The following is a 21,918-nucleotide window of genomic DNA, read 5'->3' on the forward strand; positions in this document are numbered from 1 at the left end:
GAAACATTTCATTTAAAGTGCATCTACGGTTAAATTGTAAAATGATATATTCATTTCTATATTGTATTCAATTATTTATAGCCTACTCCTATTATTCTAAACAATCTCCAGGTTTGGAAACTTTCTTTGTGAAGAAACGTTCCTAGAATTCTGTGACACATCCCGTCACTATGCCCTGTGATTGGACACTACTGTGTCACAGAACTCACAGAGCCTGCCTTGTGAACTATAGAGGTACTGAGAGGAGGAGTTTCAGGAGGTGGAGTCAGTACAGAATTATCTGCTTACAAGCAAGGTACCATGGGATATGTAGTTCTCGAAAATGGAAAAGTAAGCTGCAAAGCATGCAGAGAATCCGGGAAGTTGCAGACAGAGATAATCAGCAGCCAAGCAGAACTCACAAGAGTATTATAAAAAAAAAATGTAACGCTACAAAAAAAAAGTGTCCACAAAAATGTGACTATAAACTGAAGTTTGTCAAAACAACAAAAATAAAGTTCATATCATTAGGGGTGTAAAACATATAAAAGTTCTCCACTTAAGTCTTCACCCAATGCTTGGAAAAAGCCGTAGTGCCAATCCTTCACCAATGGTAAAAATACATACTCACCAGTAGTTCACTTTACTATTCGTGTAGGATTAGCACTACCTAGTGCTTTCTTTTATACCTTCTTACAGTTGAAGTTAGTGATGGGTTGCATGCCTTGTCTGGGCCACACCTGATCTTCATTTACTATTTAAAACCATCTTTTGGCAAGCAATGTTAACAATGCTATTGCATCTTAATGGGATGTATTGTTTGCTTTTATTTTTCTTTCATCAGTTCCTCCAGAGTCGGAAGTACATAACAATAATACCATCACTAAATTAAAAGTTGGAGAGACTCTAATCCTGACAGTGATCCTGGTACCTGGCTTGCCAGCGGAGTTCACCTGGTACCGTCTTGATCCAAACCCCACCCCTATCCAAAATAACAGGACAGCCTTAGTGAATTCCACCAGTTCAAGCTCGAGTCTCCAGATCCCAGATGTGACTAAGGAAGATGCTGGAAAATATGAATGCAGAGCTGAAAATATGATTGGGAATCAGACCTTTCTCTTCACTCTCACTTTGGCAAAAAAAGGTAGGTTGGATTAAATCTTACAGCCAGGCAAATTTAAAAACCCAATGTATTGCAGCTACTATATGTATTTCTTATACAAGTAACTTGAAAGTTTTTTTTTTTTTTATCGACTTCCTCCATCCTTTAAAGAAAAGCTGTACTGAGAGAAATAAGTCGGCTGCCATAGGTGACCTGATTAAATAGTTTCCTAGCTGTACCTGTACTTCAAGAAAACCTGTGTTCAGTCATCCATAGAGTGAAAACCTCAGCATTATCTATTCTTCACCCCATTCAACTCCTTCCTGTCTTTTATGTTTGTACCTTCTGGTCTCCAGGGCTATTGGCCACATACATAAGAAATTATAGCACACGTTACCAACTTTGCTTCTCATCTTCTGCTTGATTTCATGTCCATGATATTATCCAAGAATAGTTCCATAACCTGCTCTGTACTCCATAGCAAAAGCAGAGTTCATTGAGCTTTTCATTCTCGTGGGATTATATATGAGTTAATACAATGTTGGGTGTGTTGCATGTATAGAAGAAGTAAGTGTACATTCTACAGTCAACAGTTGATCTTACCATCGGAATAGCAGATTTTTAGAGTACATTGCATGAGCTGGCTATATGTGTACTTAAGTCACTAACCTGGAAAAAAGCAGGCAGCAAGGAAAATCTTGCTACCCTGTTTCCCCGAAAATAAGACAGTGTCTTATATAAATTTTTGCTCCCAAAGATGCGCTAGGTCTTATTTTCAGGGGATGTCTTATTTTTCCATGAAGAAGAATACGCAAGTACACATTTATTGTTGAACAAAAAAAAAAAAAAAAGGAAATGTATTACCTGTATATGGTACGGTAGTAGTTGTCATCACAAACTAGCAAATTACACCCTCCTGTGTCATTTTGATCCCCCCCCCCTTCTGATCCTCCTGTGTCATTTTGATTTCCCCCTCTCATTTTAAGTGATCCCACTCCCCCCACTTCTGTGCCAGTGGACACCTTCAACAGACATCCACTCCACCCCTTTATCAGACATTTCCCCCTACCTCAGTCACCCCTGTGTGTCCACACAATGTGCCCGACTCCTGCCCCACGTGACTCACTGTCTAATTGTGAGTCAGCCAAACTTCGTCAGGGCAGAGTGAGCAGCAGGCAGCAGCTTGTCCTGGCGGTGGCGCGGGCTCTCTGATTAAAAGAGACCTCGCACTTCCTGTCTGCTCCAGCTGCACTGCGGCCAACAGTGAGCTGCACGGCGGCGCCCGCCACTACGTTCCAGAGTCACTGTAGCTTCGGGGGGCCTTATTATTGGGGAGACCTTATGTTCGGGGGAGGCCTTATTATCGGGGAGGTCTTATTTTGGGGGGGGGGTGCCTTATATTTCAGCGAGAGGCAAAACTGTAAGTAGGTCTTACCTTCGGGGGATGTCTTACTTTCGGGGAAACAGGGTACTTCACCCAATGACCCTGAGAGAGTAAATTCAATTGGAGCACTGACTGATGTACCAAGATTTTACTTACCTTTCAGGTCATGGCAATCCCTAATAAGCCAATACCTTATTTCTGCCCTCTTACTATCCTTCATATTAAAAACTGATATTCCTATGGTCACTGCGTTTGTAGAGACAGAGGTCAGCAATGACAGCCTACATGTTTCTCAACACACTCCAAGCTTATGTTTGTTTTCTTCAATCCACAGGACTTGGTGGTGGAGCGATAGCTGGAATTGTCATTGGAGTATTAATTGGAGTGATCCTTATTGGAATGACAGTTGGATTCTACTTCCTTAGAAGAAAAGGTATGTTGTATTGGTCTCTGGTCTTGAAGTGAAAAGCTAGGCACACATATTGCATAGAATGCATTAAGATAAAAAAAAACTTCTGACTTTACAACTCCTTTAAAGTGGTAGTAAAGCTACATTTTGAAAACTTGCTGACAGGCAGGATGTTTATGATAGAAGAGACCCTGCCGGTCTCTTCTGTCATAAAAGTTTCCTCTTGCCTGTCAGCCATCATGTCATGTACACTGAGCCACACATGCACTGCTCAGTGTACATTTACGGGCCCCGATCTGTGCCACGGCTTTGACTCCCTTGTGCATGTGCGGAAATGACATTTTACGGTCTAGCCATTCAACTGAATGAAGACAGGGAACATGGAAGGAAGGCCGAGTGAAGATAGAAGCACATGGGATCCGCCGGATAAATCACACCGTAGCGATGGATGGCTTCTTTGACAGGTAATTCTGCCATAATGTGCTAAATATGATGTGCTTACTAGTACATTAGGGCATATTCCTACAGGGGACCCCTAAAAGTAGAAATGGACTGGGCTTTACTATTGGTTTAAATGCACTCTAAATGATAGGGTAACTCTCCTTTTGTGGGGAAAAAAATAGCAAATAAAGAAAAAATAATATAGTGTATACAATTGCGACACAAATCATATTGTAATTGAATGTTATTAAAAATTACCTTTCCTTTTCAATCTACAGCTCTGTCATTTTCTGAAAATGCAATGCAATATGGCTACCTGGAGCTGTTTTGTACACAGAATGTGTATAGAGCGTCCCCCAGAAACATAATTTCCTGCTTGTGTGATTGGCTCACCAATTTTCCCAGAAGTCTGCACTAAGATACAAGTCAGATTTCTGGCATCACCTGCAACAAAAATGTCATTTTTGGTGAGATACTCCCAATAGGAACACGTCTAAAGGGATGCTGGCCCAGCATATTTCCTCATTAGTGCTATGCAGCTGCACAGCTGATTGATAATTATGAAACCACTTCCATTAGACCCACTCAGCACAGAGGAACAAATGGTGATTTCTTCAGAATAACAAAAGGTAGGAATCTGCAACAAAGGTTGTCATAATCCTTGCAATGTACATAGATCACCCAGAGGGGAATGTTTTTTCTCTCAATAAAAGTGGAGTTACGCTTTAAAGGAATTGTAAAGTCAGAAGGCTTTTTTTTCTATCTTAATGCGTTATTTGCATTAAGATAAAAAACCTTCTGTGTGTAACAGCCTCCCCAGCACCCCTAATACTTACCTAATACTTACCTGAGGTCCTTCTCTGTCCAGCGATGTCCACGAGTCCCTCGGCTGTCTGGGACTCTCCCTCCTGATTGGCTGGGACACAGCTGCAGCACCATTGGCTCCCCCAGCTGTCAATTGAAGTCAGTTAGCCAATCGGGAGAGAGAGAGGGAGGGTCGAACAGCAGCTCAGTGCCTGAATGGACACAGGGAGCTGCAGCTCAGCTCAGGTGCCCCCATAGCAAGTTGCTTGCTGCGGGGGGGGGGGGGGGCTAGGAGTAGCAAAGAGGAACCCGAGAAGTGGAGGATCCAGGTTGCTCTGTGCAAAACCAACTGCACAGAGCAGGTAAGTATAACATGCTTGTTATTTTTTTTTTTTATAAAAAACAAGACTTTACAAACACTTTAAGTGCACACCATTGTACAAGCTTATATTGGCCAAATGTTAAATCTTTGGTCATGTTTAGAAAAGACAGTCAGGCAAATTGTACATGTTGAAACATGAGATATGATTTATTTTCACAGAGTCTCCCACGGGAAGTGAATCTGAGAATACAGATGTAATACCTTCGAACATCTATGAAACTATCATGCCTGCAATGGCAGTAAGTTCTCCCAGAATGCACTTGTGATTAGAGAGTAATAGTAGAATACATTATTTCTTTTCTGCATCATTCTGCATTTTTTTAAATGGACCGTATTGTGAGGGTGTTACCTTCACATGTCTCCCTCTTCCACAAACAACTACCACTGAAAGTCAGCTGTACGCTGTAGTCACATTTATTCGGCTTACACTTCTGAACATGGAGCTTCAGTATACATCATACTGTATTTAATTTTTTCATTTATTTAACCACTAGCCGACTGGCCGCATATATACTGCGGCAAAGTGGCGCTGTTTCGCGAAACGACGTACCTGTACGTTGTTTCGTTCAACAGCCACTAGATGGTGTCATGATTGCCTGGCGGGGATGTCAATCAACAGGTCCGGTGGACTCGATGTCAGTCGGCCACCCGCGATCATCCCCGGGAGAGGCAGAATGGCGATCTGCCTATGTAACAAGGCAGATCCCCGTTCTGCAAGGGGACAAGGTGGAGATCTTGTGTTCCAGGAACCAGGATCTCTGTCTTTCCCCAATCAGTGTAACCCCCCCCCCCCCCACAATTTGTAAGCACCCCCTAGGGACACACTTAACCCTTTGATCACTCTTAATGTTAACCCCTTCCCTGCCAGTGTCATTAGTGCAGTGACAGTGCATTTTCTTTTTAGCACTGATCACTGTATTAGTGTCACTGGTCCCCAAAAAGGGTCAAAAGTGTCAGTTAGATGTTCGATTTGTCTGCCACAATGTCGCAGTCGCGGCAAAAATTGCTGATTGCCGGCATTACTAAAAAAAAATACATAAATAAAAATTCCGTAAAAATATTGCATCGTTTGTAGATGCTATAACATTTGCACAAACCAATCAATATACACTTGTTGGGATTTTATTTTACCAGAAATATGTAGCAGAATACATATTGGCCTAAATTGATGAAAAAATTTGATTTTTTTTATTGGCCGTGTTTTATAGAAGAAAATAAACTATATATATATATATATATATTTTTTTTTTTAAATTGTCACTATTTTTTTTTTTTATAGTGTAAAAAAAAAAAACAACGCAAAAGTGATCAAATACCACCAAAATAAAGCTCTATTTGTGGGGAAAAAAGTACATCAATTTTATTTGGGTAAATTGTCGCACGACTGCGCAATTGTTAATTGAAATAACACCTTGCCGTAACGCAAAACATGGCCTGGTCATTAAAGCGGAGTTCCACCCTGAAATTGGATAATTATATTTTTTTATATTCACTTACCTCGTTTTTAAAGAAAATATACTTACCTTACTTCCTCCCTCTGCGGACACGGCCGCCGCTGTCACTTCCTTCTTGCGTTGACTCCTGGGAGCTGAACGTTATTGCTCTCAGTAATCAATGCGCCTGCACCGGCCCCGCTTGTCAGTTCCGGTGCTGGCGCGTCATTCCCTGCTAAACAGCTTCAGGGCATGCCCAGAAGCTGTGCAGGGATGAGGCGCCTGTGCCTGAACTGACGAACGGGGCCGGTGCAGGGCATTCTGGGACCGAAAAGGACGCAGAAGAGGACGCGCTGGCTTCAGCTGCCCACACCTGAGATGGCAGCGCTGGACAATAAATTTTCAAGGTAAGTATTTCTTCTAAAAGGTAACTGAATCTGGGGACAGTTCAGAGGCTACTATTGCTGAAATGCACCAGCCCTGACTGTCCCGGGGGGGGAATTTTTATCCAAATTTTATTTTTCAGGTCGGAACTCCGCTTTAAGGGGGTAAAACCTTCCGGTCAAGAAGTGGTTAATGTGACCCTGGCACCGCCAGCCCTGCAAAAGAGGCAATAAGTCATCTTGAATCACTGCCGTTTCACTGCTTTCCAGCAGAAAGTTCTGTTTTTCTTTTTTTATTATAACCCCAGCAACAAATGCTAACAAAATAACAATACACATGTTATGTCCTCTCACAGATGAAAGAAAATGCAGAAACACCAGAATCACAATATGAAGTAAGTAAATGCTCCTATACTAAGAAGTTGATAGTTTTCACATATAGTATAAAAAACTCAATTAAAAATATACCAAACATGAACAGAGCTTATAGTGTGTGTTTCTGTGTGTATAATAAAAAAAATAATATATAATAATAATAATAATAATAATAATAATAATAAAAAAAAATTCTTACAATTCAATTTTAACTTGAAGCTGGGATTTGGGGTTTCAGCATTATTTAATGTGCTGATATTTTTGACACCTACAAGGTGAGCAAAGATTAGAAGGGGTTAATGTACTGTTAGGGCTTTGGTTAGGGGTTAAAGCTCCGCTTTTTAACTTTTACCTACAGGTAAGCCTATAATAAGGCCTATAATAAGGCTTACCTGTAGGTAAAATTAATATCTCCTAAACCTGCACGGTTTAGGAGATATTCACCCTGCATGCAGCCGCTGACACCAGCCGCTGACCTTCAGAGCTCCTTGCCGGAAAGTGAACTCCTGCACGCATGCATGGGAGTGACGTCATCGCAGCTCCGGCCACTCACGGCGTCAGAGCCGCCGAATCCGGAAGAGATGCCGAGGGAAGATGTCAGCTCCCTCAGCTGTGTCTGGGCAAAAGCGTTGGGGCTTTGTTATAAGGTAAGTAGGTAGTAAGGTAATTAAGGTTGTAAGGTAGTATGCGATGCATACTAGCACATTTTTCCATTGTCCTGTAGGGTTTGTTTTTTTGTTGTTTTTTTTTTTTTTTTTTGGGGGGGGGGGGCAACAATGAAATCTATCAGAGCATGTGGTAGCACCCTCATGGCTGGGCTGTCTAAAAGAGGGATATGAATCACAAAAGTGGTTGGACCAAATTATAAATCTTTAGTCAGGTAACCTACATAATTGTTTTTCAACTGTATATTAAAAATGGAAACTTTAAATGACACTAAACAAACATTAGCCAAGCCATGCCTAAATTGTTAAACCTTTGTTAAGACAGGTTAAGACAGGTGTTCAAATCTATTTTGCAACTGATAATGGGATCTGCCAGCACAGTACAGACAGAATTATTTATGGCAATCACAGCTCCCCAGCCCCCTCATAAACTAAGAGAACAAAGTAGTTTTTGCAGCGCTGGAGTTAGCAGAAAAGAACATCAGAAAAAGTAAACTGCAATTTTTAAATTATACGAATGGGAACATGTTACTAATACAAAGTAGGTGTAATCCCAATTGGGCTGCAAAAGTTGAAACACTTGAAAGTGTTACTAAACCCACAACAGTAAAATCAGTCTGTATATGCAGTAAAGCATGCGTGTTATACTTACTGTGGAATCTAAGGGGTTAATCCTCTTAAATGTGTAAAAAGGCTGTTTGATCCTGTCTTCTCTGATCCTCCCCTTCTTCCACAGTCCCCAACCCATCTCCTGATAGAACAGAGCCTTGGGGACAAGCTGCACATGCTCAGTTTGGTGTGTATTGCTAGAGTTTTTTCTTTTTTTTCTTGGAAGAGTGCATGTTATCAGCACAGGGCCAATCAGCACTGTCCAGCCAGAGGATCAGGGGTCCTGCAGCCTCACAGGACAATCAAGGGAGAATGAAAACTCCTCCTACAAGCTTTAACCAGTGCTTTGCTGGACACTGATAGAAGTCATGAGACTGCAATATACTGCTGATGAGAAAAGGTATTTAACAGTTTATTTTTACTAAAATAATTGCATTTCCATGTTCTGTGTTCTGTAGGAGACCAGATATAGTGAATGCAGAGTGCTGGGTTTAGTAACACTTTAACAATTAGGTTAGGTGTTGGAGATCGGGCAAGGTGAGAGTTACATAGTACTGATCAACTGATATCAGTTTTTCGTTGCAGATACCGATATTTTGGCCAATGCACATTGGTATCCGCCGATATTGGCCGATATATTTGTACATTTAAAAAAAAAATTTTTTTTTTTTGACAGGTACTTTTCTGGAAGGATCTGGGGGTCTATAAGACCCCAAGCCCCTCCTCTACACTTAAAAGCATTCAAAACACCAAGTTTGGCTGTTTTGAATGTTGTCATTTTTTTTTAATCTGACGCCTGACATTCCCCCGAAGTGATGTCACTCATGACATCACTTCCGGGTTTTTGCATGGAGACCCTAACAGAGCCAAATGCGGCTTTGATTGGGTCTTCGGTGGCCATGCAGGCTGGTTGCCCGGATCTCCAGGTGGGACAGGAGACCCAGGCGAGCCGCAGAAGGTGGCGGGAGGGGGGACGTCACCTCCCGCTCCTTGTAATGATAGCCGAGCGGCTTCTCAGCAGCATCTGTTGTCATTACAAGACAGCCGACCGTCGGCTATGGACGCCGTTACCGGGGTGATGCCTCTAGCTGCAGGCATCACTCCGGTACAACACTTTCCCGAAATATCGGCAAGATCGGTAACCTTCGGGGACCGATTCCGATATAAATCGGGGAAAGTGCATAACGGCCCCCAATGTATCGGCTTTGCCGATATATCAGTTGATCCCTAATACATAGTAAGGTCCTCCTAAGGGTGAAGTTAAGGTTTTGGGTCAGGGATTTTAGGGGGACATTTTCAAGCTTTGTTTTTGGCAGCAGCATCTCAGAGTACTACCTGTCACTGAGCCCTCTATGCCAAAAACGAATACACCAATATATCCAGTGTTCCCAGGGATTGAATCCTGATTATGGTAAAAACAGCCCCAAAAACGTGCTACTATGATAACCTTTCACCTGAACGAACCATCATGTATGGGTATGTGTAGGACTTCAGGGACCATAGTCTGTAGACTTCTACGGGCATGAACTGATAATGTACTATTATATATACACTGTACTGTAGACCATGTGTGAAACTCAATTGCAATAGGAACAGGGAATGGTAATAAATGCACACATGCATATGTGCTAATATGTAGCTATTGATTATCCTCTAATCTATTTGTGATTTTTTTTTTTTATCAGCAATTGGCATTCCAGAATAAATCTGTATACAGTACAGTGATGCCCGTCCAAAGGAGCTAAATATGGTAATAATGTGTGTTTAAATTGTTTTGTTACTGGAGTTCTGGAGGTTTATACAAACTGTTACCCATTATATTGCATGAAGAAAACTACTGTTGGCTTGTCGTCTCAAATCTTACCATCACCTACACAGCACAGAAATGGCTCAGATCGCCAAGCTCTTTTGAAACTAACAGGCTACAAAGCACTTTAAGGATGGTCCTTGAAGAATGGTCTGATACTGACCCAAAGGGAAAGATGTCTTAAAGAGGAACCCCATCCCAAATAAATACTTTTCTGTTCCACAATCTAATTTCAGTTTATTTTGTTTTATTTTTGAATTTGAAGGTTAAAATTCAGGATCCATGTTAATATTTAAAAATAACCCTTTAGTCATTGTAGACATTTAAACTAAGCCTTGCTGAAGATCAAACACCTCCTTCTATTATTTTGGCTATCGGCTAGAGAAGTCTCTTCTGTGTGTAGGTAATATTGTTCCTGTTAGTGAACTGTTGATGGTACCACAGTGTTTCTCACCGTGACGCGTCTTCCCCGATATGTGACTCACTCCCCCCTGTGAGGTGAAGTATACAGGAGGGATCAACCTCGTGGTGAAGTCCAGACATGGGAATGTAGTAGTGAGGACTGTCTACATTAGGTGACCTGTTTTAGTGGCAACGTAACCTTTTATTGAGATCTGGTTGCAGGTTCCTGCAATTACCGTATGTACCGTATTTGGAATATTATTACTGGAGAGAGATTTTTTCCTAATATCAGATATGGCAACATGAGGGAATAGCACAGCCAGTTGTGCAGCACAGCCATAATGTAATATGATGTACCTTATGGGAAAGGACAGTTCTCTGACCAAAATTGTCATATGAAACCTTCTGTATACCTCAAGATGTATTTTATAACTAAATAAATACCCTTATTGTTAATAAAGAAGAGTTGCCTGGTCTCAGTTATTTGGAAGGTGGAAACAAGTGTGCAAATAAAAATTGTATTCATAATACATCTGAAGAACTGGAAAATGAAGAGTAACAGCCATGATTACCCCTTCAGGTTATACAGTATAGAGAATGCACAAAGGTAACTCTTTTACTAGTACAAGCTGCCAAAAATCTCCATTTATAGAAATTGCAAGATTTTCGAGTTTGTCCCTGAAGGTGTCCCCCATGAACACGGTACTCTTACATGTTTGGTGGCACTGCCCAAAAGCGAAACACTTTTGGATTTGGGCATACTATATGGAGCAGACTGTTTTGCACCGTGACTTAACACAAAACCCTTGGAAGCCTTTCTGAAAGACCAAAAGTGTGTGGGATTTTTGTTCATTGCAGCCAGGCAAATGTTAGCAAAAAATGGAAAGGACCAAATACTTCCGTGAAGTTAAACAACAACTATTGGGAACTATGGTACATGAAAAACGTATGTAAATATTTACTGGGATTGATTTAATATAACTAGAGAGTGCAAAATCCAGTGCAGCTATGTATGGTAGCAAATCAGCTGCTAACTTCAGCTTGTTCAATTAAGCTTTGACAAAAAAAAAAAAAAGAAAGTTGATTGGTTTCTATGTTGATCTTCACCAGATTTCACACTCTCAACTTTTAGTAAATCAACCCCAGTGATACATAGTTAAGTTGGCCATGCCTTTAGATTTATCTTTAGCTATGTAGTGCAAGGGCCTGTCTAACTGAATACAAATTGAGAGTGTTTAGGTTTGACCTCATATTATATGATTTTGGTAAATCTAAAGGAAAATTATACAAGAAGATTGTATAATTTATGGCCAACCTTACATAGTTAATCTGGTTCAACCAACACCTATTCCAAATTTCTCAAAATTTGGATATCCTGGCTGGACTACAACAACCATATGGACATCACTCGATCACTCCTTTCACTCTTCCTTTTTCCTCTTCCCCACCCCAACATTTTAACCAATTCTGCATCACTTTCCTTTCTACTTTTTCAACATTTCAAACTCTAATCTCATCTGACGATTAAGATTTACTAATTTTCCCTCAAAATTTTTCTTTTCTCTCCTTATCCCTCTTACTCTTTGAGATAAAGTGGTTGTAAACCCTTACAGATACCCAGTAAAGTGACTGGCCTCAGGTGATAAACAGAGATAAAAAAAATCCTCCTACATAATTTGTACCTGTTTATTTGCCATTGTCTCATCTCTATGTCCATTCAAAGTGCCAAATTTAAAAAGCTAGTATGAGCAGTTCCAAAAAAGGGGCAGAGAGCTGAGGTTATACTCTGCATAGCTCAGTGAAGAGAGATAAAAGGCCTGGCTAACAGGAATCAACTCGCAGAGGTCACATGAACCGCATTGCCATGTACCCCTTGGATGGGACACAGTGGGAGTTGTGGAAATTGACTAGATGTAACATGATCCCTCAAAGGATTTTGCTCTCCTAAAAGTTATCTCCAGAGAATATTTAAGGTACTTACATAAAATAGTGTCATTTTTAAGTAAGTACCAATGTTTTTGAAGAATTTGGTGGACAACTGAGAGTTGACAATTGTACGTAGTAATGAGTCAAACAGAATCTGAATGCGCTCTTGTTTTTGGTTTAAACAAAAGGTCCTTCCTAGATTGTTTGTATACCCTATTGAATATATATTGAAAAGGGTGCGAGAATAGCCTCTGGCCAACAGTCTTTCCCGAAGAGCATCAGCCTCCAATTTAAAATGAGCATCATTTGAACAGATTCGTCTCAGACGTAGGTACTGGCTATAGGGTATGCTCCTAATAAGCATTTTGGGATGATTACAATTATCAGGTACCTGAAGAGATGTCTAGCTATGGGATCCCCACCCAAAACAGATGCCAACCCCTACTTTATGCTGATGAACCCTATAGAGTCAGTGAATACTATGGGGGTTTTCAGTGGAGGGGACATGGGGGTATCCCAGTTCCACGAGGGAGAGGGACCTGGAAATCAGCACAGAGGGCATCGGGCCACCGTGGGGGAAGAGGATGACAAAACTGGAACCAGGGTGGGGCCCCCCAGGGTCAGGGAAGAGACCACCACCACTCCCCAACCATGGGGGTTAGGGGGTTGCACCCCAATGGCAACAATGGGGAACACCCCAAAGGACACCAAAAGGGTCCCAAAACAACGCACTAGAGGATGCAGAGGGGGAGAAAGAACATAGAGAAAAAGAGAACAATAGGCTTGGGTATTTTTAATTTAAGTGATGCTACTTTTATCATGAATGAATTAAAGGTTTAGGAATTGGGTCTTAAATATGCCCCTGATATAGGTTTTGATAAGCTTAATGCATTTATTGATACAGAAAAATGCATTAGGAAAATAAAGAATAAAAATCATTTTTTAGAAAAACCAGCTCAGGCAATGTCACGCCATGTCCAGGATTTGATTCTGAGACCTGGTGTTCTTTGGACGGTTCCCTATCGCCTGAGCCACTGGGGAACTTTTTATTGAGTGTACCCTTGTTTTTCTGCTCCTTGAGTTTGGATGCTGGCCCCACCCAGTGTCCAGCTGTAGGCTGTCACCTGATCTAGAGATCCTAAAAACCTTCACTTCCCCTTCCTGTCTTCGCCCTAGTATAGGTCCTGTTCCCTGGGCGTTGGTGGTAAACTTATTGTATTTCTGGTTACTGACTCTGCTTGTTTACGACTACTCTTTTGGATATTGTTGATCGTTAATGCTGACTCTGCCTGTTCCCAACCTTGCCTCTTGGACTACTCCTTTGGATATTGCTGATCGTTGTTGCCGAATCTGCCTGTTCCCGACCTCGCCTCTTGGACTACTCCTTTGGATATCGTTGATCGAGGTTGCTGACTGTGCCTGTTCCTGATGCCTCTTCCTGGTATACCCCGTGGACTGCTGCCTTGGTTCGCTGACTTCTCTCTCCACTAACTGTGAGTGCTTGTTTTTGTTCCTTGATATAGCCTGTTTGCACTTTCTATTGTGGTCCCATATTTCTGGCTGTAGGATCTCTACTGTTCTTCCACCTCATACTGGGATAAGAAGACTACTGGTCAGGAAACTGGAGGGATGGTTAGAGTTTCTTGGAAGACCTGACAGGCGACAACTGCTGATAGGATGTATACAGATAGTGGTTTGAGAAATCCTTCCCCATTCAACCCGAAGCAATCCTCTAACCAGTTTTTAGAGTTATTCAAGTCTACGATGGAATAGGATATCAGAATGTTGCCAGGGTAAAAAGTTTAGAAAGAAGGGCAATCTACAAAAAAGGTCTAAAAATGTTGGAAGAGAGGAAAGATGTAGTAATAAAGATGGCTGACAAGGGAGGGAGGTATTGTGGTTTTAAACAAAGTGGACTATAACAAGGAATTGAATAGGCTAGTAAGTGATCATCGCAACCCCCTGCACCCTGGTGGGAGCCGTCATACGAAAACACATTCTTAGTAAGTATGTGTTTGAATAGTGTCAGAATAAATTTGCGATAAGGCCACTGATCTTGGGGTCTTTCCTTGAGAAAGCTCTCTAAGGTTTGTATAGCTGCCAGTTGTGCCATTCTTCCAGTTTTTTCTGGGTCATCAGATTTTTGTGTAGGGAAGGATAATTGTGATGTAAATACGGACAATGGAAATTCGTTCTCATCAAGAAGGTTCATAAGGTCTCTAAGTGCCCGGAAATCTGACACAGTGAAGTCTTTCCACATATCCTGCAGAGATTTGTCTTTTAATTTCTTTTTGCAATCTTTGTCAAATTAAAACTTGTATGTCAGTTTCCTTGCAAATAGGTGGACATCTTTGAAGGTATCGAAGTGCTGCAATTCTTGGTTAGGGCAGAATGAGAGTCCCAGACTCAGGGCCTGTTCTTCAGTAGGTGATAATTCAAAGGAAGAAAGATTTATGATGTTGAAGTTTGTGTTTGAGGGGTGACTTTCACCACAAAATTGTCCAAATTGCCACTCGCCCCTTTCAGGGTCATGTATGTGTCTGTGATAGATAGTTTGTCTACAAAAATAACAGTGTCTGTTTGTGATAAGACAGTCCCTGAGCTGAGTGGTAGAGATTACGTGCTATTAGTGACCTGTGTAAAATTAATGTTAATTTGTGATGTGTTGCCTCTGGGGGTAGAAGGACCCCCCAGTCATGGAGTGCCCACACCTTGTGCACCTACATCCTGTGTGCTGTTAGAAGGATGGAAAGTGACAGGTTCCACCATACGTTTCTTACCCTTAGCACCCAGTGATTGTTTACCACCACCAAATTTAGGATGTTTGCATGGAAGACGATATCTCCAATGTGGATAATGAGAAAACATAGAAGCATTAGAAGAATCAGATACAACTTCATCAGCAATGTCATTAGATGCATTGTGGACCTGTACTGGAAGAGTGGAGGGTGGTTTTCTAGGTGACCATGTGCGTCTGGAATTGCCTTGGGGCCACCTATATGCTGAATTGCTGGAGAATGCAACTTTTCTCCTCTTACATTTTTGCTCCTTATGCTGAATGAGGTCATGTTAAATGCTTCAAGATGTTCCTGCAATTCTCTATTCCAAATCTGGGTGGGATAAAACCAGTTGATTCTGGCTGTGCAATAACTGTATTTACTTATCCACTTCACCTATCTCATTCTTATATTGTTGTTGTAAGAGTTCCGTCATTTTTTTAGAACAAGTCTTAAGGTTATTCAAAAAAACACTGGAACTGTGTAAGACCCGGGTGTATGGGTCCGGCACAGAAGCCGTGTTTATAGCATAGAGAAAGAAAGAGTTAGGAAAGGAGAGTTGAGAAACAGACAAAGGAAAATGTGGGGACTAGAAAGTGGGAAAAGGAGAGAACCAGAGAGGAGGGAAAAAACAAAAGGGAAGGAGAAGAAGGAGAGATGGAAAAACGCAGGAAAGAAAGCAAAAGGGGAAAAAAGAAGAAGGGGAAAGGAAAAGAAAGGAAAGAAAAAGGGAAGGAGGGAAAAAGAAAAGGAATAGTAAAGGGCTATTGGGATTTTTTCGGTACTGTAACTAGCGATTGAAAACCACCATGTATAAAAATATATACATTTTTATTAATGTATTATATTAAAAATATTTACAGACAAAGACAAAAAAAGAGAGATTATGAGATAAAAAGTATACAGAGCAAGTTACCATAATAAATTGTCAATCACATACAGTTGTAATAATTTCAGGCAATAATAATAAGTTATACAAGCTCCGGTGACCCCAGAACAAGGCACCGGGCATTAACCCAACATGTTTCGCGGGTTCAAAGATCCGCTTCTTCAGGGGTATTGGATTATATAGTATGTAGATTTGCCTTGGAGTTCCTGTATGATAGAAATATGCAGTAAGGACAATATAATCAGCATTGTTGTACAAAGGAGTTATTAGCATTGTTGTACAAAGGAGTTATTAGCATGCACATCCACTCAAATGTCCGAAACTCCCACCACCTTGTGACATGCAGAGGTGGCCACCCAGTGAACGCCTCACCAACGGATGTGGAGGGGGTCAGTCAGGTAGCGTGACTGACCCCCTCCACATCCGTTGGTGAGGCGTTCACTGGGTGGCCACCTCTGCATGTCACATGGTGGTGGGAGTTTCGGACATTTGAGTGGATGTGCATGCTAATTACTCCTTTGTACAACAATGCTGATTATATTGTCCTTACTGCATATTTCTATCATACAGGAACTCCAAGGCAAATCTACGTACTATATAATCCAATACCCCTGAAGAAGCGGATCTTTGAACCCGCGAAACATGTTGGGTTAATGCCCGGTGTATTGTTCTGGGGTCACCGAAGCTTGTATAACTTATTATTATTGCCTGAAATTATTACAACTGTATGTAATTGACAATTTATTATGGTAACTTGCTCTGTATACTTTTTATCTCATAATCTCTCTTTTTTTGTCTTTGTCTGTAAATATTTTTAATATAATACATTAATAAAAATGTATATATTTTTATACATGGTGGTTTTCCATCACTAGTTACAGTACCGAAAAAATCCCAATAGCCCTTTACTATTCCTTTTCTTTTTCCCTCCTTCCCTTTTTCTTTCCTTTCTTTTTCTTTCCTCTTCTTATTTTTTCCCCTTTTGCTTTCTTTCCTGCGTTTTTCCATCTCTCCTTCTTCTCCTTCCCTTTTGTTTTTTCCCTCCTCTCTGGTTCTCTCCTTTTCCCACTTTCTAGTCCCCACATTTTCCTTTGTCTGTTTCTAAACTCTCCTTTCCTAACTCTTTCTTTCTCTATGCTATAAACACGGCTTCTGTGCCGGACCCATACACCTGGGTCTTACACAGTTCCAGTGTTTTTTTGAATTATCATTAGGGATGTTGGTACATTATTACAGTTATACAACAAACATCCAATTGTGTAAGTCTTAAGGTTAGATTCCCATGTTGCTCTGAATTCAGAAGACATGTTTCTAACATTGGGAAAGTTCTGAATCCTCAGTCCCCTGGGGTTCAGGTCATTTCCCAAGTAACGTTTAAAGAAGTTGTTATGCCAATACTGGCTAGCTTTTCTCTCTAGAGCTTTACACAATTTCTGTATGAACATTTTCATCTCCAGAGCCCTTCTCATAAGAGCCTTTTTGGCGAACCCTACTGACTAATCCACCTCCCGCAGAGAAGGGGCACTTTTAATACCTTTTTGTGCACAGTAATCCTGATTTTTGTGGCTTCCAGAAAATAAATAAAAGTTTCCTGAGCCCCATCATTTTACCAGTAGTGGCCAGGGACAGAGAAGGGATGATTTATTAATTTTCAGGAGCAGGCAGAGTAATTCCTGACAATTAAAGTTTCAGCCTGTCTTTGCAGACTGATCTAGAAAAAGAGGCCAGAACTCTAATTTAATTGTCAGGAGCTAGCTATGGCATGGAGAATTATTCTGCCTGCTCCCAAAAATGAGTAAATGTTCTCACTGTTGAACTGAAGGGGCCCAGGACCTTTTATATAATTGCTAGGAGCCATGACCCATGGGATTATAGCATGTGAACCTAAAGGTATGTAAAGAGTTTCCTCCCTGCCACTGGACCCCCTGCTGGGGCTTGGGCTTGGTACATGAGTGCTTGAGTGCTTGATTTACCTCTTATTGGTGGATCTGGTTTGTGTTGATATATATTATCGTATATAGTATCTAAATAACAAGCCTGACATTTGATTATAGAAGTAAAAAAAATCTTATTTATTACAGGTACTTCCATAGCACCAACAATTTACGCAGTGCTTCACATCAGTCCTTGCCCTTAACGAGCTTACAATCTAAGGTGGCACCCGACCAGCGATATTCCCAGGAAACAGAAATGGGTAGCATCAGTAGGTCTCAAGTGTGCCAACAACATTTGTCTCTAGGGTGGACTGTGGCCTGGCGGTCCAGACCCAAGTGGGGAGGCTTCTAAGAAAGATGACGTATCAATGCACTTTCCCTATGCTATGCGCTGTCCCTGACAGATGAGTGACCTGTTCCTATTCTAGTTGCATGCAAAATGCACCCAAGCCCGGGAGCCAGGATCTTAAATAAATTCTGCCAGACCCATGATGGCTGCCAGAGTAACATAGGCTGCCATTATCCAATTGGATAGCTGCCCCAGTGACCCAGGAAACAATAGAGGTACCATGTTCCTCTTGACTTCCTCTCCCTCTGCAATGCCACAGTTGAAAGCCACCTGCAGTGGAGAAAGCAGACTGCATATGCCTACTTCGGCACATTGCGGATCGGGTGGACAGATTACTGGGTGGGGCTGGGGAAGACCCAGCTGTCATGGTACACGTGGGTACCAATGACATAGGAAGAGGAAGATGGAGAGTCCTAAACGATTTCAGGGACTTAGGCGCTAAGTTGAGGACTAGGACCTCCAAGGTAGTGTTTTCCTAAATACTACCTGTACCTCGAGCCACACCAGAGAGGCAGCGGGAGATTAGGGAAGTTAACAAGTGGCTGAGGAGCTGGTGTAGTAAGGAGGGTTTCGGGTTCCTGGAGAACTGGGCCAACTTCTCAGTCGGCCACCGGCTCTTTGGTAGGGACGGATTGCACCTAAATGGGGAGGGTGCAGCCGTACTGGGTGAGAAGATGGCCAAAAAGTTAGAGGGGCTTTTAAACTAGGTGATGGGGGGGAGGGTACAGATGTAGAATTAGCCAGTGGAAAGCAAGTTTCAGAGGGCAGAAATGGGGGCATTAGCGGTAGGGTGTTCGGAGCTCCTATACCCAGGGTGGGTATGGGGAAAAATCAAGAGAGCAGCCTAAAAACATCAAATGAGGATATATGTAACCGGTCAAAATTAAGAGGTTTGTATACCAATGCCAGAAGCCTGGCCAACAAGATGGGAGAGATGGAGCTGCTGATGTTTGAGGAGGACTTTGATTTTGTGGGGATAACAGAGACTTGGTTTGACAGCTCTCATGACTGGATGGCGACCATTCAGGGGTATTCCCTTTATCGCAGAGATAGAGAAGGTAAAAAAGGGGGAGGGGTATGTCTGTATATTAAGAACAGTGTACAGGTAAATATGAGGGATGATATTAATAATGGAGCCAAGGACGAGGCAGAATCCCTATGGGTAGAGCTTCAAAGGGAAGGCACGGTGGGGAAGGTAATATTGGGCGTATGCTATAGGCCCCCCAACCAGAAGGAGGAGGGGGAGGCGGACCTCTTTTTACAGATAGGATTGGCAGCAAGGATGGGAAATGTCATTATAATGGGGGACTTTAATTATCCTGATATAGACTGGGCAGAAGGAACCGCACACTCAGCCAAGGCTAGGCAGTTCCTAAATGTTTTGCAGGACAATTTAATGGGTCAGATGGTGAATGCACCGACAAGAAACAATGCGGTACTTGACCTACTGATTACCAACAATACAGACCTGCTCATGGATATAGAAATACGGGGCAACTTAGGAAACAGTGACCATAGGTCAATACGTTTCAGTATTAATTACAGTTATAGGAAGCAGAGGGGTAATATAAGGACGCTGAATTTCAAAAGAGCCAATTTCCCAAAACTGCGCTCGCTGCTAGAAAATATCAATTGGGAAAGAACCCTTGGAACAAAGAACACGGAAGAAAAATGGGAGTGCTTCAAGAGCATACTTAACAAGGGGATTGACCAGTGCATTCCAAAGGGAAATAAATTTAAAAGAGCAAAACTAAACCCTGGGTGGCTAAACTCCAACATAAAAATGCATATTAGTGCTAAAGAAAAGGCCTTCAAAAAATACAAGACTGAGGGGTCATTGGCAGAATTTAAGCATTACAAAGAGTGTAATAAGAAATGTAAAAACGAAATCAGGGCGGCTAAAATAGAACACGAGAGACATATAGCGGAGGAGAGTAAAAAGTACCCCAAAAAGTTCTTTAAGTATATAAACAGTAAGAAAGCGAGGCCAGAACACATTGGCCCCATAAAAGATGACAAAGGAAATATGGCCACTGAGGACAGAGAAAAGGCGGAAGTGTTAAATAATTTCTTCTCTTCAGTCTTCACAAAAGAATCGGGGGGCTACACGAACCTAGCTTGTAAGGCCGAACTAAACAACACACCTCAGGAAATACCGCCATGACAAACAGAAGATAGACTTAAAACTAAACTAGAGAAACTAAACATAAATAAATCACCGGGACCGGATGGCTTGCACCCGAGGGTTCTTAAAGAGCTCAGCCAGGTGATTGCCAGACCATTATTCTTGATCTTTAAGGATAGTTTACAGACGGGTATGGTGCCAGCTGATTGGAAAAAAGCCAACGTGGTACCAATATTTAAAAAGGGGCCGAGATGTATCCCGGGTAACTATAGGCCTAACATCTGTAGTCTGTAAGATCTTGGAGGGGATGTTAAGGGACCACATACAAGACTTTAGTAATGAAAACTGTATTATTAGTAGTAATCAGCATGGATTCATGAAAAATCGTTCTTGCCAAACCAATCTATTAACCTTCTACGATGAAGTGAGCTGCCACCTAGATAAAGGAAAGCCTGTGGATGTGGTGTATCTGGACTTTGCAAAGGCCTTTGACACCGTTCCCCACAAACGCTTACTGTACAAACTAAGGAAGGTAGGTATGGACCATAAGGTGAGTACCTGGATAGAGAACTGGATCCAGGGGAGAGTCCAGATGGTGATGATTAATGGGGAGTACTCGGATTGGGCGGGTGTGGAAAGTAGGGTCCCCCAGGGTTCTGTCCTGGGACCAATCCTGTTTAACTTATTCATAAATGATCTAGAGGAGGGGATATCTAGTACAATCTCAGTATTTGCGGATGATACTAAACTAAGCAGGCCAATATCTTCTATGCAGGATGTGGAAACCTTGCAAGTGGACCTGAACAAAATAACGGGGTGGGCAACTACATGGCAGATGAGGTTTAATGTTGAAAAATGTAAAGTAATGCACTTGGGGGCCAGAAACCAGAAAGCAAGCTACTCACTAGGGGGGGAACCTCTGGGTGAGTCTAGGATGGAAAAAGACTTGGGGGTACTGGTAGACAACAGGCTTGGCAGTGGCATGCAATGCCAAGCCGCTGCAAGCAAAGCCAACAGAATACTGGGATGTATAAAAAAGGGGATTCACTCCAGAAATAAAGAGATTATTCTCCCGCTCTACAAGACTCTGGTCCGGCCACATCTGGAGTATGCTGTCCAGTTCTGGGCACCGGTCCTCAGGAAGAATGTGCTGGAATTGGAAAGAGTCCAGAGAAGGGCAACAAAAATAATTAGGGGAATGGAAGACATCAGCTATGAGGAAAGACTACAAGCAGTGAACTTATTCTCTCTGGAGAAGAGACGATTGAGGGGGGATATGATATCAATGTACAAATACTGTACTGGCGACCCTAGCATAAGGAACAAACTATTCAGAGAAAGGAGATACAATAAGACACGTGGCCACTCACTAAAACTAGAGGAAAGGCGGTTTAACCTTAAAATGCGTAAGGGGTTTTTCACTGTAACAGCGGTAAGGATGTGGAATTCTCTTCCACAAGCAGTGGTATCAGCAGGGAGCATTGATAGTTTCAAAAAACTATTAGATAGGCACCTTAGAGACCACAACATACAGGGGTATACAATGTATGGTTAAAAGCAAACACACACACACATCATAGGTTGAACTGGATGGACTGATGTCTTTTTTCAGCCTCACTAACTATGTAACTATGTAACTATGTAACTATGTCTTTGGAGTGTGGAAGGAGACCGCGCAGGTACAGGGGGAACATGTAAACTACAGGTAGGGAGTGCCATGGCTGGGATTCAAATCCACAACCC

At 41.9% G+C, this 21,918-nt stretch overlaps 1 protein-coding gene across 1 annotated transcript in view; it reads left to right on the forward strand.

The window, feature by feature from the left end:
- The window catches only part of LOC309568956 (cell adhesion molecule CEACAM3-like), a gene marked incomplete at both ends in the record, with an annotated part of 114,722 nt that overhangs the window by 2,606 nt on the left and 90,198 nt on the right, over nucleotides 1-21,918 (forward strand). The window contains 4 exons of the mRNA XM_082274721.1: nucleotides 824-1,123; nucleotides 2,800-2,898; nucleotides 4,661-4,740; nucleotides 6,674-6,716. Of these exons, the coding sequence (XP_082130847.1) occupies nucleotides 824-1,123; nucleotides 2,800-2,898; nucleotides 4,661-4,740; nucleotides 6,674-6,716 (522 nt within the window). The remainder of the gene's footprint in view (nucleotides 1-823; nucleotides 1,124-2,799; nucleotides 2,899-4,660; nucleotides 4,741-6,673; nucleotides 6,717-21,918) is intronic.

The sequence above is a fragment of the Pelophylax lessonae genome, assembly GCF_965119305.1.
Source record: "Pelophylax lessonae genome assembly, chromosome: 12".
Taxonomy (NCBI): Eukaryota; Metazoa; Chordata; class Amphibia; order Anura; family Ranidae; genus Pelophylax; species Pelophylax lessonae.